The 15,008-nt window shown below is 38.5% G+C and overlaps 1 protein-coding gene across 1 annotated transcript in view; it reads right to left on the bottom strand.

Moving 5' to 3' along the window:
- Positions 1 to 15,008, bottom strand: part of NTNG1 (netrin G1) — a gene marked incomplete at its 3' end in the record, with an annotated part of 569,354 nt that overhangs the window by 223,956 nt on the left and 330,390 nt on the right. Inside the window, exon 2 of the mRNA XM_006882463.1 lies at positions 11,412 to 12,052. Coding sequence (XP_006882525.1) covers positions 11,412 to 12,052 — 641 coding nt within the window. The remainder of the gene's footprint in view (positions 1 to 11,411; positions 12,053 to 15,008) is intronic.

Raw genomic sequence — 15,008 nt, 5'->3', positions numbered from 1 at the left:
CGACTTGACGGCACATAACAACAACAACAACCTTCAGTGAGATGGATTGGCAACTCAGTGGTTGCAACTATGGGCTCAAGCATAGCAATGATTGTGAGGCTGGAAGATGCAGGACTTGGCTGTGTTGTATTATGTTGTACAGAGAGCTGCTATCAGCTGGAACCAATTCTAAAGTAATGAACACAATATCGAAATGATTTAATAGCAGAAGGTGATCAGTGATAACTACCTATGTGGAGCATAAGTTGTAAATTCCCTGCCAATGCACCTCACGTTCAGCTATATTACTATGAACAGGTTTTAGAAAATCTGTCAGATTAGGAGGAACTAGTTGAAAAAGCTTGGTGATGTACTTCCCCAGATAAGCACATAAAACCCATCTGAACCACAGCAGTCGAACCTCAGCAGATTTTAGGACAGGGAGGTAGACTTTAGTCCATAGTACATGAAGGCATTGCAAGTGAGAGGCTGACTCAATAAACAATAAACATGACTTACTGAATAAAAATAACAGAACGACATTATCATAGAATCATCTTATCATCCTATCATTCCATACAATTAGTGTTATTCTGAGAAAATGAATAACAGTAAGATATTTACTCATGTATCAGAGAATAAGGAGCTCTGGTGGTCTAGGGGTAAGGAGTTGAGCCGCCATCCCAAAGGCAAGAAGTTCGAATCCATCAGCTGCTTCATGGGAGAAAGATGGACAATCTACTCCCATGTTATTTACAGCCTCTGAAACTAACTGGAGGGTCAGTTATGCATAGCTTCCAACTTGATGGCACATAACAGCACCATTCAGAGAATAAATGGAAATGATCTCTATTGACCTCATAAAGTGATCTACATTGACTCCATAAAGGATATTGAGCCCATAAAGTGACAAAAGTTTTGCATTAAATATTGACCACTGATCATGGTCTCCAGCTATCATGGTGTTGCCAGTTGGCCCAGTGGTGAGAATCTTGTTTTCCTGATGTTGAGCTTCAATCCATTTTGAAGACTACGGTCCTTGACATTTTGCAGCAAGTGCGTCAGGTCCTCCTTAGTTTCAGTAAGCAATACCTTGAGCATATGGCCAGGAGGTACTGGTCCTGAGAGAAAGACATCATGCTCAGAAGGGCAGAGGGACAGCACAGGAGAAGATGACCCTGGATGAGATGGATTGACACAGTAACAGGGGGCAATGCGGTATGCATGTCAGAATCAGTGAGACTGACTCAGAACAAGGTAGGCTTCAGAGATGCTGTACATAGGATCATTATGAGTTGCAGGCAACTCAACGGCACTTAACAACAGTCATAGTCTCCTAATAAGTCAGAGAAATCCTCAAATCCAAGAAACAAAAAAGATCATAGAAATATTTTTCAGTGATGTCAGCCAATGAATTAGGATAAAATAGATGGCTGTAGAAGTTAGACAGAAGAGCTGAATGGACTCTTCTTTCCCCTCCCAAAAAGATTGTATCTGGAACACTGCTTCCCATACAAATGCTAGATTAGGTCAGAGAAGAAATTATTTTACTTGTTCATTATGTTTTTTTCTGCCTACATATCCATGTGTTTCTGAAAAAGGAGGCATCAAAAAGGAGGCATCTTTCCTTTAATGACCCACTAGCTTAAAATTCTACAGCCCCAGGGAATTAGCAATAAAGAGACAAGTTCCTAAACTGGGTTGGTTTTCTGTATGCTAATGCAGTTCATCATTTAATTGGAGAAATTATTAGATACATTCTCTCCTTGTAATGGTGCAAACCTCAGAGGAAAATGAGCTGCTTATGCATATATTTTCTTTATAATTCAACAAATCCTCAGGGATTTTAAAAAAAATAGCTCCAAGTCAGAATGGCACTCAGTGGTCCATTTCAAGCCATGCATATCACAAATCTCTATTCAAAGTGTTCCAACTGGAGTAAAAATTTGTGGGGTGGTTATTATTATTATTAATAGTTAATAGTTACCAAGTATTTCATTAAAACATTTTCTTTTTGTACATTATTCTCTCTGTGAAAAGAGAAAATAAAAACTAATTAGATGTTAGAATATTTCAATATCAATTCACATTGACTTTAAATTTAAGACATTTGAATTTATGAATGAGATAACATACTTATTTAATGGAGAATTTGAACTGGTATGTGGAAGTTAAAAAAGAAAAATAAATTGCCCTAAATTTAAGGATAAGCTTTTTTAAAGTATATCTAAATAATTGTTAATTTCCAAGGTTTTTCCATTAATATTTGTTGCCTGTATGATGATGTCTACTATTTGAAACTAGCTGTAGACATTAATAAGGAAATACATGGAAAAAAATGAATACTGAGAAAATTCTGTTCATTTACTTGCCTTTTATCCCATAGTATATGTGAAAATGTTACCATTATTTGATTTTACATCTGAAACACACACCACACACACACACACACACCCATATATATAGAAATACACACACACACACACACACACACACACACACACACACACACACATTTATATATTTTTTTCAAGGCAGGAACAACAGAATCAGTCCAGAACATTCTGAAAAGCGCAAAGCCACAAGACATAAAGGCTCCATGTTGTTATTTAAAGATGGTTCCTTCTAGTATTTTGTTTTATATACACTGACTTTTGGCACTCTGTTGGCAAGGAACCGCGCTGTCAATCCAAAGGCGCATGGCTCAAATCCACCAGTTGTTCTGTGGGAGAAAGATGAATAATCTCCTCCCCTGAAGTTTTCTATCCCTGAAAACCTGCTGGAGGGTTAGCTTTGATCAATGGCACCTAACCACAATATTTGTTCAAAGCATCTTAGTCAACGGAGCTGAAAATGCTATGGAGCACTTTTTTACTCCGAGTCCCTTGGGGTCAGCTTCAATTGAACAACTGGTTTTACACACACTGTGCTCATTTCAGGTTAGTACGGCAGCAAAACCATTTGAAGAAAGAAAAGATTTCTAATTACTAGCTTGACTTTCTCTCCTTATATGTCAGATGCTAAAAAAAAAAAAAGTATGAGACTTGTGACCCTCATCTTCCTCATCTTTAAAATGAAATAACACCTGTATTACAAACCTGTCATCTGTCATAAGGATGAAAAGAAATTAGGTATCTAAAAGAACTATGCAAATAAGTGATATTCAAAGGTAAATAATTATGATTTAAATATTAATGAACCAGTAGGATTATTTTTAACCAGCTCTGCTGATTTCCTATTTCTCAGATTATTCCTTTGTTTCTTTCACTTTTACAGGATTCTTCAGAATTATAATCATAATGTAGAAATAAAACATAATTAGGAAAAACACCCCAAAACTCCCTACAGTATCAATGTCATTCATTCACCAAACTTCACCTTTCACATGAATCGTGGAAATTTATATTTTTAGTTCAACCCTCTTTATAGAGTACCAGTGCGGTATGTTCAAATCCATACCTAGACTCTCCACTTGAACTCCCCAAACTGGAAAATGCGCTCACACACACACACACAATTTCTTTCTGTAGTTTGAATAAAAGCCTGCTTCTGTTAGCTCAGGTTATCAGCCACCATCCTTTCAGTGGAATATTAAGTCTTTTCTTTATCTCTTCTTCAAAATATGATTGGTCATCACATGCTACTGACTTTGTAAACAATTCAATTTTGGCATTATGATGACATTTTTGGAATGTGGACAGCTTTTCTGGGCTTATATGAGTATCAGTGTTCAGAATTAGTTATTTCAATATTATAGGTCTTTAATCTACATTTCTTTTACATTTTTTTCCTTCTTCTGCAACAGACACACAAGAATGGTTTCTGCTACTGGTGGATTAGAATGTTTCTGTTCTTCCCTTAACTGATTTGTGAAAACCTATCTCATTTTTAGTTTCCAATAACAGGGGAATTCTGAGGCTATGATGTAGAAATCCTTCAATTCCTCTTGGCAAGGCTGAAAATCCATAGGGAGAAAATGAGAAGGGAAACTCCCAGAATTCTCTCCACTCCATCCATTCCCTACTATTTTGAGTTGCTTAAAATGCTGTGCTGCTTTTTAAAGCATAAGCTGTCTGCATAGAATATCCATTTGTTCTCACACTAAACTACATTTTCAAGACATCGCATAAATGCCACATCTTCATCTAAGCTTTTGCTAGGCTGCTCAGATTAAGTTAGTAGCTCTTTCTCAGCTACCTGGCACTTACACATTCACATATTAAAAGCATTTAACCAACAGAGTTATAGGGTTTTTTTTAGTTTGTTTGTTTGTTTATATATCTGTGCTCTTCTAGATATAAACTTGTTGAGAGCAGAGCTGTGTCACTGCCTAACCAAAGACTGAGCCTAGAGTGGAAGAAAAATACTTATTTTGTGGGACAGAAAGAAGGACTACATTAAAAAGGAAGAATCTGTTACATAGAAGCAATGCCCAATCTCAATTATTAGGACTACTGGGAAAGAATGGAGACATGTCAGGCCTAATACTTTCAAGTGTACTTGCAGGACACCCCTCACACAAAAGATGAGTAAACTATCTTTTGTGAGAATACTTATAGATTACATAAGTATAACTATATACGTATCACTTTGCCTAATACTTTCAGGTGTACTTGCAGGACACCCCCCCCCCACAAAAGATGAGTAAACTATCTTTTGTGAGAATTGGGTACCAATCCCATAATCATTACTTACAGATTATATAACCATAACTGTATATGTATCACCTTAGTATGCAGATATATTCAAATTGTGGCTAGGAAAAAGACTTAGAGAACTTGAGATTCGTGATGAATTCTGAAGTCTGAATTGTGTCATAAGAAAAGGTATGTAGATGCCTGAACACTATACTTGTAAATAAGATCTTGTTTGGAAATGAGATAAGTCCTTTTATTATCAGTGGCATTAAAGGAAGCCAGGCCAATGTATACTGTGTCCTAATCTCTTCTAAGTGGTTGTTGTTCTTAGGTGCCATCAGGTTGAGTACAACTCTTAGCCACCCTATAAATAATAGATCTGAATCCTGCCCTATCCTGTGCCATCCTCACATCTCTGTTGACTTGAGCCCATAATTGCAGTCACTGTATCAGTACCTCAAAGCGGCTCTTTCTCTCTTTTGCTTACCCTCCACCATTCCAAGCAGGATATCCATACCCAGCATGAGAGCCTCACCTAGCAACATGTTCAAAGTATGAGGGATCAAGTTTTGCCATTCTCATCTCCAAGGAACACTCTGGTCATATCAGAAGGTGAGATCTTTGATGAGGAAGCTTTCCCCCGGTCATTACTTTAGTGCCTTCCAACCTGAGAGGTGCATCCTCTGACATCATATAGACCAATATTTCACTACTATCTGTAAGGTTCTCACCTGACAATTTTTCAGTTGCGTATTTTCAAGTTCTTCTTCCAAGAATTTCGGAGTCTAAATCCTCAGATGAAACCCATTCACCATGAGTAATATTGCTGTTATTTAAAATACTGATGGTATAGCTTCCAGTATCACAGCAACATGTAAGTCACTTCAAACTGTCAGAGGACTGATATTACCCTAACTACAGCAAATAACAAGTGGTAACATTCAAAAAAATATATGTATGATTCCTTTTGAGGGTGCCGAAAAGTGTAGGGGTTCTTCTCACTCATGACGTGGGTGAATGGCTTCAGGAGTAGTGTACATTTGCTCCTCTCTTAAAGGTGCTCAATGGAGGTACAGGAGCTACCTCACAATGGAAGTACAGCAGGACAGCCAATTCTCTGATTAGAAAATAAGGGACAACTACCTATAAGGAGCTCAGATAGGCACTGGGAAATGAAGTTAATAATTACATTCCTAAATATTGCAAAAAGAATGCAAGTAATGAAGATGTGGATTGGATTTTCTGAGACCATTGAGGGGAAAGTTCTTACAATTCTATCTTAAAGGTCTTCTTTTAAAAAGTAGTATCTATTATATTATACTGGAAATCAGCATCAGGATTTCATTGCTGACAGAATATCTTACAGTTAAATGAGCACAGTAACCAGTGTTCATTCTTCTTTTCAATTTAACAAGTATTACAATAAATCATGCTACTGCCTTAAAACAGCTCACGTCAATGAAACAATAAATAATGCTACATTTCCATTCTATTAAGTTTATGATCCTGACAAATATGGTGCCAAACTTTACAATTAATGTCATTATGGAAAGCTTAGAAGAAAATGAAACACACACACTTACAAATTGTATAATATTTTTTGACATTTCTATCTGTGACAGTCTTTGGATTATGCCCTCTTTAGGTATAAAAAGACATTTAGGACAAACATCTACTCTTCAATTGTCCTCTCACCCCTCTTCTGGGTAGACTTTATTTATGCATTAGTCGACCTTTTTGGCCATTAGAACCATCTTGCTTCAGCAGTTAATTAACACAAGTACCATAATTTAATACAGTTAATGCTACTTGATGCCCTTTAATGTACCTTCCATTAGTGATATTATTGTAGTATTACCCTGTAAATTAAAATGAGATCAAGACGGAGAGAGCGGCTCTTTAATTAAGGTACTGGCACACTGCACTTGTCTATTATTCACTAGAGAAAATCACCCTGATTTACTGAAGCAGGACATCCATAAGTCAGAGTTAGTTCATGAAGATTATTAGGTTTATTGAACAATGTAAGTACTGGAGAGCTGCTGAGATTGCCAACAGCCATGTTTCCTCTAGTCCTGCCATGATGTTAATAAATAGACAATGAGAGGAAGCAAATGGATGCTTAAAAAGCACATGGCAACAGATGACTATAATTTTCATAATAGGTTTGTCACCAAGAAAATAGGTATCAGCTATGTTGCATACCCAAAAGAACATAAATGCTACATTAATCTAGTGGCAAACAAAATACCACTGTTACACTAAGCAACACAAGATAAAATAAAACACAAAGGTGTGCATGCATGTGAACACAAAAACCAGTGGATCAGAATCCACAGAGAGCAAATTAAGATCTTTTAAACCTTCTTTGTTTCACATGTTAATAGTATAAGATTAAAATTCTATATCCTCTATCATTCTATGTATATTTATGTCCCATCTCCAGTCTCCTCCTATGCTCAAATAATCCACTCCAATCCCTACATTACTGCAGGACGGGACAAGTAACAAGCAGAAAAACTGCACCATCACTATCAGACAGGCATATAAAGGTATGTTGGAAAGTTGAATTAATTTCCAATAGCATAGGGAGGGGGTTGTGGGAGACATGAAACAAACACCCCACTTGTATTTCACAAACTTTGTATTTATGATATTCTTGAAATTGGACTTTAAAAACTATTTTTTAAGAGATCATAGATTAACAATCATCTGTTGTCGTTGTAATTAAGAGCCGAGTTGTAGACGACTCATAGCAACCCCATGAACAAAAGACCTGAACACTTTTATACCTTTCATCATTTTTCCACGTTCATAGAGTTTCTGGAGGCAACCTACTATGGACGTGGATGTCACTCCTGCTTCCAAAGCTGCAGATAATCTATAGTTGTTGTTTTGTGGGGTTTTTTTTTTAAAGACACAAACAAACTTAGGCTGCTCTTTCTACTGAAATTATCAGTTGTGAAATTGCATCTATGCTTCAAGCTCCTTCCTTGATCCAGTCAACAACTCAACATTTCCCTGTAGTGGTTCCATCATGAGCAGGTCTTCTTTATGTAACTTAAAAGCTGGAGACATGCCTGAGCCATCAGGTCTTGCTCCTTTGGTCCCTCCCTTGTGACTAAAAATACCCAGACCATCTGGTGCTTACCATAGTTCATGCCAGCATCAGTTTTGCCCTGAGGGATTTGGATGCAGTCTGGAGTTGACAGAGTGGGACCTTGTGGAAGGGACTCACCTCTATTGGACCTTTCTCCCCTGCCCAGCTGCTTCCCCAACAGCTTGCAAGTGACAGAAGAATAAGAAAAGACAGGGAAAGTAGGTCCAGAGAGGGGAGGAGAATGTTGCCAAAATCCTCAGAAGCTCTGAGATATGGTTGAGAGATACTACTGGATGAAGGCTCAGAGAAAAGTGGTCAATAGAGGGAGATTCTCCATTTAGTAGCTAGCATGCCTGATTCCGATGAAATCACAAAAAAACATCCCTTTCTCTTTTAAGTGTGCTATACACCTTTTTTTCATTATTCAGAGGAAACACAAATATAGAGTAATAAAAAGTTCCCTTTCCCTCCCCTTTCCTCCCCCAAAATATACCCAAATTCATTTCTTCTTTTTGTTTTTAATTTTATTATTTTTTGTGCACGTGCCATCAAATTGGAAATTGTTCCTCCTTCTCCAGCAGAGCATCTGGTGGATTCGAACTGCACACCTCTGGGATTGCAGTGCAGCTTCTTGCCACTAGGCCACCAGAGCTCCCTATATTTCTGATGAATGGACTTAAGCAACATGCCTCTGTAAGCTCTATGAACTTAGAGAAACAACAACAGTTCTAGAACAGGATCAAGTCTTTTGCTCCTAGGGTCACTATGAGTCATGCACAACTTGATGGCACTTCACAACAACAACAAAGAACAGAGCAGAAGTGCCTCACTGGATTTCCTGGACAGTATTTGTTCTGGAAACACTGACTCATTGTTCTCCCATGGAAAGAAGAGTTCGTGAGCTGAAGTCATTGACTTTTTGATTAGCGCTTAACCACTGTGCCCCTGGGGATGTTTAATAATAAAAATAATCCCCGGATATGTTTTATTCCTCATCTAAAAAGATTCACTAGATTGCCTTCTTTAAAAGTGGCAACTGAGTGTGGTTGGAGAAATTGGGCAAGGAGAGTTTTGGTTCCAAACAAGCAGTTATCAATTTACAAGACTAAAGAAACAATATAGATTGCGCTAGGATTCAAACGAAAATCTTAGCTTACTGATTCTGACCATTACTCTTATGAACTAAATGACTTACTTTCCTGTGGTATATCATTGCCAGTAGTATCAACATTAGTCATTTTATTTTTATGTTTAATATAGAAGAATATTTCTAACAACAGTCTCTTGAGAATACGATACTGGAAACTGATGATCTTCTGGCAAAATATTCCCAAGATGTTGATGTTACCTGGAATCACAGTGACTCATGTGATAGAGCAGAACTGCAGGGCATTCTAGGCTGTGGTCTTTACAAAAGCTGGATCACTAGCCCTTTCTTCCTGGCATGGCTGGGTGAGTTGAAACTGCTAACCTAATTAGCCATTTGAGTGCTAATCTAAGGACCTTTGTTCTTAGCTCTCTTGAACGTTTATTACTCTAAGCTGTAACCTCAGATTTAAGGTAACAGTTCAACATGTGCCCCTGCTGTCTTCTATCACCTGGAACTTACAAATTCAATATTATACCGGTTCACACTTTTACTCCAACTCTTTGTTTTTTCTTTAATGATATCTTCAAGCCACATCACACAAATCTTGGTAAACATTTTCATTTAAAGCCACCACAGCTAAAGATTCTAGGCTCTTTTACAGGTAACTGGAATCTATAAGAAGGCTGAGAGGAGATGACCACCAATTCCGATTACTTTTCTTCAACTAAGATTCTAAGCCCTTTGCTACTATATTGAGGTCATGCTCAACACCCAGCCTATGTGCCCACCCTGGCACTTGATTTACAGCAGAGACCTCTTCTTTCTCTCAGCATAGAGATACAAGAGCACTGTTGGCAAACACCAATTGAGACAAAATGTGAAAGGCCAGGGAACCAAAATTCCTCTTTCTGATGATGGAGCTGCCCAAAGGGAAGCTAGAAACCACTAACTTTAATAAATCTTGACTTACATGCTTAAGTTGTATGAATACTTAACTAAACTTTAATTTATTCATCACTCATATTCTTATCCTCATTTAATTTTAATTAAAATTCTCTTTGCCCTTTTTTTTGAGCAATCACTACTCTTCCTTCCCCTTCCCCCACATTCGTGTGTGCTTGCCTTTCATTTTCTCTATTCATTATCTCAGATCTCAACTCCTGTTGTTTTGTTATTCTGATAAACTACTACATTTGAAAATTTGGCTGCAGACTTACTTGTTGGTAATCTTGGTTCTCATTGTTCAAGTTATTCTTTAAATTTCTTAAAAATTATTACTTGGAAACGTGCTCAATTGTATTCCTAATTTATTATCAAAACCAAAGACAACACTTATTTTGACCACGAATGTGTACAGCTTTAGTATGTGGTATATCTGTAATTCACCTACAAAATGAAGAGAGTCTGACTCAGATGCATATTTTAAATAGTAGGGAGTTCTGGTGGCTTGCTGTTGTTGTTATGTGTTGTCAAGTTGCCTGTGATACATAGGGACCCTATGTACAACAGCTCTGAACCCCGCCCTGTCCTGACCCATTCCCACTGCCTCTGACACACCAACCACCACTGCCCCAGTCACTGTATCAATCCATCTCATCTGGGATCTCCCTCTCCTGTGTTGTCCCTCCACTTTTCCAAGCAAGATGTCCTTCTCCAAAGACTGGTCCCTCCTGATAAAATGCCCAAAATATGACTATTAGAGCTTTAAAATCCAAGTCTAGGGAGCATCTTGGTTTCACCCTCTCAAGGACTGCACTGCCAACACAAAGATCTGCAGTTGAATCCACCAACTTCTCTGTGGGCGAAGATGGACATTCTCCCAAAGCACTTTAATGCCTCTGAAAACCCACTGGAGTGTCAGCTATGGGTTGGTTCCAACTCAATAGCACCTAAAAAAAGCAATAAATTTTAAGGAACCTTGGCGGCATAGCATGCATTGTGCATGGTCATTTGAATCTACCAGCTACTCTATGGGTGAAAGATGGGTGAGTCTTCACCCATAAAGATATACAGTGTTAGAACCTGCTAAAGAAGCACTGTAAGTTGGAGGCAATTGGATGGAGTAGGCTAAGTTTGCTTTGGAAATATATTTGAAGATGGTAATATAAAAATCTTGAAAGATAGAGTTTTCTCTTCTTTGATTTATGCATTATTTCTTAGATACTTTCAGTTCTTCTTTAGAATATCTGTAGAAATATTTCTGAACATAAAAGAACATGTGCAAAAACTCTGTTAGGAAGATAGTAGACAGGTGAGTGACTTGAGAAAACTCCCAGAATCACTGGTTTTGAAATACTCTCCTACGGGTGAAAAAAAAAATTATAAATTTGCTTTTCACTCCCTTACAGAGTAACTAGGTCTATTGCCATTGCTTTTAGTGCTTAACATTTTATCTACTTCTGACCTAGAATGTTCCTTTGTCTCAATTAAGATGCTCGAGGGTATGTGCATGTGTATGTTTACTTAAATGCTAAGAAATTATGCCAAAAGGCACTAGAGAAAATATTTCATCAGAAATTTACACATATTGTTCTATAGCCTGGAACCAATACATTGATATTCTCCTTGGATACACTCCTTCCCTTTCCAGTCAGAATTCTCTTACCTTCCTTGTACCTTTATGTCTGAGATAGCATAAAAGTAGCGTGCCAAGTGTTGCTCATCTACAAATATTTCCCCGATGGCTGGTCTCAGAAGTCTTATCCTTAGGTCTGTGACTGTAAAGAAATCTCTGAGTTTCTTGGTTGTATCCAGTTGTCCATAGAGGGAAGCCATATTGCGTAGCCTAGGTCCCGCAAAAAATGCGAACCTGTCTTTGATTTCAAAGTTGATTATTTTGCTATTGGTCATATACCCCGTGGAGTACTCTTCTGTGCAAATAATTTCCAAGACGGTGTGCTGTGATAAGTCCTTCACGGACTTTGGATCCATGTGAAAAGCATCCAAGCAGTCTGTGGCATAATACTGATAGGGCTGCCATGTTCGTCCATAATCAAGAGATTTTTCCAGGATCATTTGGTCTGGGCGTCCAGATTCAAAGGTGATAATTATGTTGTCAGTGAGCTCAATGGTTTTGCTCCAAGACAGCGTGATGTTAACCCGAAGAGGCTTGGGGTACTCCTTCCAAGTAGCAGACTGCCAAAACGTGGATGGATGTCTTCCTTCAAAATCGAACATCAGCTCAGGGGGGTGCGCCAGCTCGGGGGTGCTCGCGTCACACTCATTATTGCACATGTAGGGGTTACCCTATGGGAAAGAACAAAAGAGAGGGATCAAAACACTGATTTGACACAAGTCTTGCCAGACTGCTTTTGTCAAAAAATGCTGGAGAAAAAGAATAGGGGCAGGGGGTGAGGGGTGGTGGACAAATAAAACTTACTTCTAGTAAATTTTTTTAATTTGCCCTAACTGGATTCATTCTTTATTAGCTCTTTAAAAAAGAAAAGCAATATGGCAATTTTCTTGTCTTACTTCCTTTCATAGACTTTAAGACATGAAAACAGCTTATTTATCCCATCTGTGCTAGACCCATAATGTGGTCACAGAAGCACAAAGCCACTGAGCACCTGTCTAGCAGCTCAATACCTCTGCTTCCTCTTAGGTGGTAAAGAAAAGCAGAGGAGATTCCTCTCTGCCTCAAGGACAGTTCTCAAGAGCACAGTTCTTTCAAAAGTCATTGTTCAAGCAAAACTTTAGAATTAGCAATGAACCATACATTCCTGTGTCTTGTTCAGGAAATACCCCCCCCCCCCATACAACAGTGAGTTTCCCCTCCTTTTGCCTCAAATCCATCATACTTAACTGGGTCTCTGCTTCATAAAGTCTGCTCTGAAAGCATTTACTTTGTTCACCACAAATCATTAAAAATGTGGTACACAACAGACTCTGGGGTTTGGTCCAAACATCTGCCAACCTATTAGCTAAAGACAAGAGGATTGCCCAGGAAAACTTGGTGGTAAGGTGGGGTGAGTAAATGGTCCAAGTTATCAAGACAGAAAAATCTACACTCAACTAGGAGGGTGTTGCAAAGAGCCATAACCACTTGATTGCTTCCTCTGTGCCTACTCTCCCATCCATCAAGGCTACCCTTTACCTTCCACTTAAGCAAAAAAAGCTAGAAATCCTATCTCCTTGCTATGCCACAAGAGTTGTAATGCCACTTAAGCTGCACTGAACAGTTTCTCTTTGCTTTTGCCAGGCGGGGCAAATGAGTTGTCTCTTGATTGTTTTGTTTATAAGAAAACAAGTGTTTTTATTTGGAGTTAATTTGGAGATCATGTATTTCACTAAATCATTAAGAAATGGGCAGGTGTAAGAATCAATCCTTTGGCTCTCTACTTTTCGGCCTGCTCCTGTGATTACGCTTAGATTTTCTTTTTTATATTCTTCCAGGAGCTGAGATTTTTTCATCATACCTGTAGGATGCGTGAGCTGGCTCTCAAGTAATGAATGTACCTTGGACGCTGACAGTTCCCAGCTGACTCCTGTGAAATGTGAGATGAACACAATGGAGTGTGGCTCTGACCTCTACTAGAGGTCTCTTTCTCTCACCTAGTCAGCTAATCCTCTCACTCTCCCCTTAATGCAACTGGATCCTGACGCTGGCAACAGGTTTGGGGGACTCAGATATAATTGAGATGGGGTAGGAGAAAGGAGAGAAGGTACATTATTTGAAAAACAGAACTGTTTTAAAAATACATTCAAGGCATCAGTGATAATGGAAATGTTTCTGTACGTTTTTCTCTCAAATTTCAATTCCATATTCCTGATCCCAGCGTCTGTGTCACTATTTATAATATCCCCTCCAAAACAAGCCAAGGAGGGGGGAAAGTAAGTTTCAGCTCCAGGTGGAACAGATCTCCCACTATATTATTAGTGAAACTCTCTTAAGCATTCCAGGAAGCCAAATGCAAAGCTCTGCAAACTGGTAAAGGCTTTTTATGGAGGGCTATAAATATTGTGGAATCTGTTGGGATTTATAAATTCCAAATATATGTAAATGTGCACTTTACAGGAAGGGGTCAGATTTACACAAATCACACCTTCATTTGAAATTTACAGAAAAAATATGGTCACTTCAGGATCTGTCAGCTTGCAGCCATCTGCACAATCATTAACTTAGATGCTACCACCTTCCTCCTGACAAAAGCCTCTTCATCTGGGATCAAAGACATCAAAACATAGGGAACAAAGTCTGCAGGATGCACCAAAGTGAGACAAGGGTATTAGGTGTTGCTGAAAACTAGGTGTTGTGTTTTGTTTTTTTTTTCACTTCCTATTGAGTTACACAGGTAAGGACTAGAACATATGATGAGGGAAACAGGACACCAACCTGTTGCTGGAAATAGGTCTATTATGGCTCCACAATTTGTCATAACTTTAGCCTCTACATCTCTGGGTGTATTCTTGAATAGGAATAGGAATTTTTGCCCTATTAGGTAAGCCACATAAATATGGGGTGTGCCTTAGAACTAACCATATCTGTCCTGTAGAAAGGGTACACTAGGCACAATGACACACACAAAAGGGGTATGGTGGACTCCGTGTGACAACCCTCTACAAAGAAAAGGAGCAAGGAATGCCCAGGGCTGTACTACTGACACCCTGATTTGGACTTTTGGCCTAAAGATCTGAGAGAACAAACTTCCTTTAGTTAAACCCTCGCTTTTAAATAACATAGGAAATTTGTTCTTACATAACCGTGCACTTAGAGCAAACCTGGGAAACTAAGACGTGGTCGCTGCTAATCAACTTCTGTCTTAGACAATGAGCCAGAAGAAATGAATCTAAAAGGTGGCCAGCTGTTCATACATCAATAAAGGGCTCTCTGGGTTTCAGAACTTTACAACAGCCCTATAAGGTAAGTATTGTCATCCTAAACTCACAGAAGAGGAATCTGAGGCATACAGATGTGTGAAGAAAGTTTCCCATGGTTACATAAAGCACATAAAGGAGAATGTACCTAGGATGCAACTCAGGCTTAGAAACAAAGCTGGCTAATAGAAGTGAAGGGTCTGAAAGATGTATGTGGAAAACATAGGATGTTCTTGTTTGGAGCGTCTCCTTGAGCACTGCCATACATCTAAAGCACCTTGAAGTTAAGAATGCAATGCTGCTTTGTTTCACATTATCTTTGTTTATTCACATGTATTTTACCACAGAGCCCCTTTTGGGTTTAACCAGTTGTTCCTCAATTTTCTTC

The sequence above is a fragment of the Elephantulus edwardii genome, unplaced genomic scaffold (assembly GCF_000299155.1).
Source record: "Elephantulus edwardii isolate Elephantulus edwardi_28Jun2011 unplaced genomic scaffold, EleEdw1.0 scaffold00020, whole genome shotgun sequence".
NCBI lineage: Eukaryota > Metazoa > Chordata > Mammalia > Macroscelidea > Macroscelididae > Elephantulus > Elephantulus edwardii.
The sequence above is the reverse complement of the archived record's forward strand: the minus strand, read 5'-3'. Positions and strand labels throughout refer to the sequence as shown.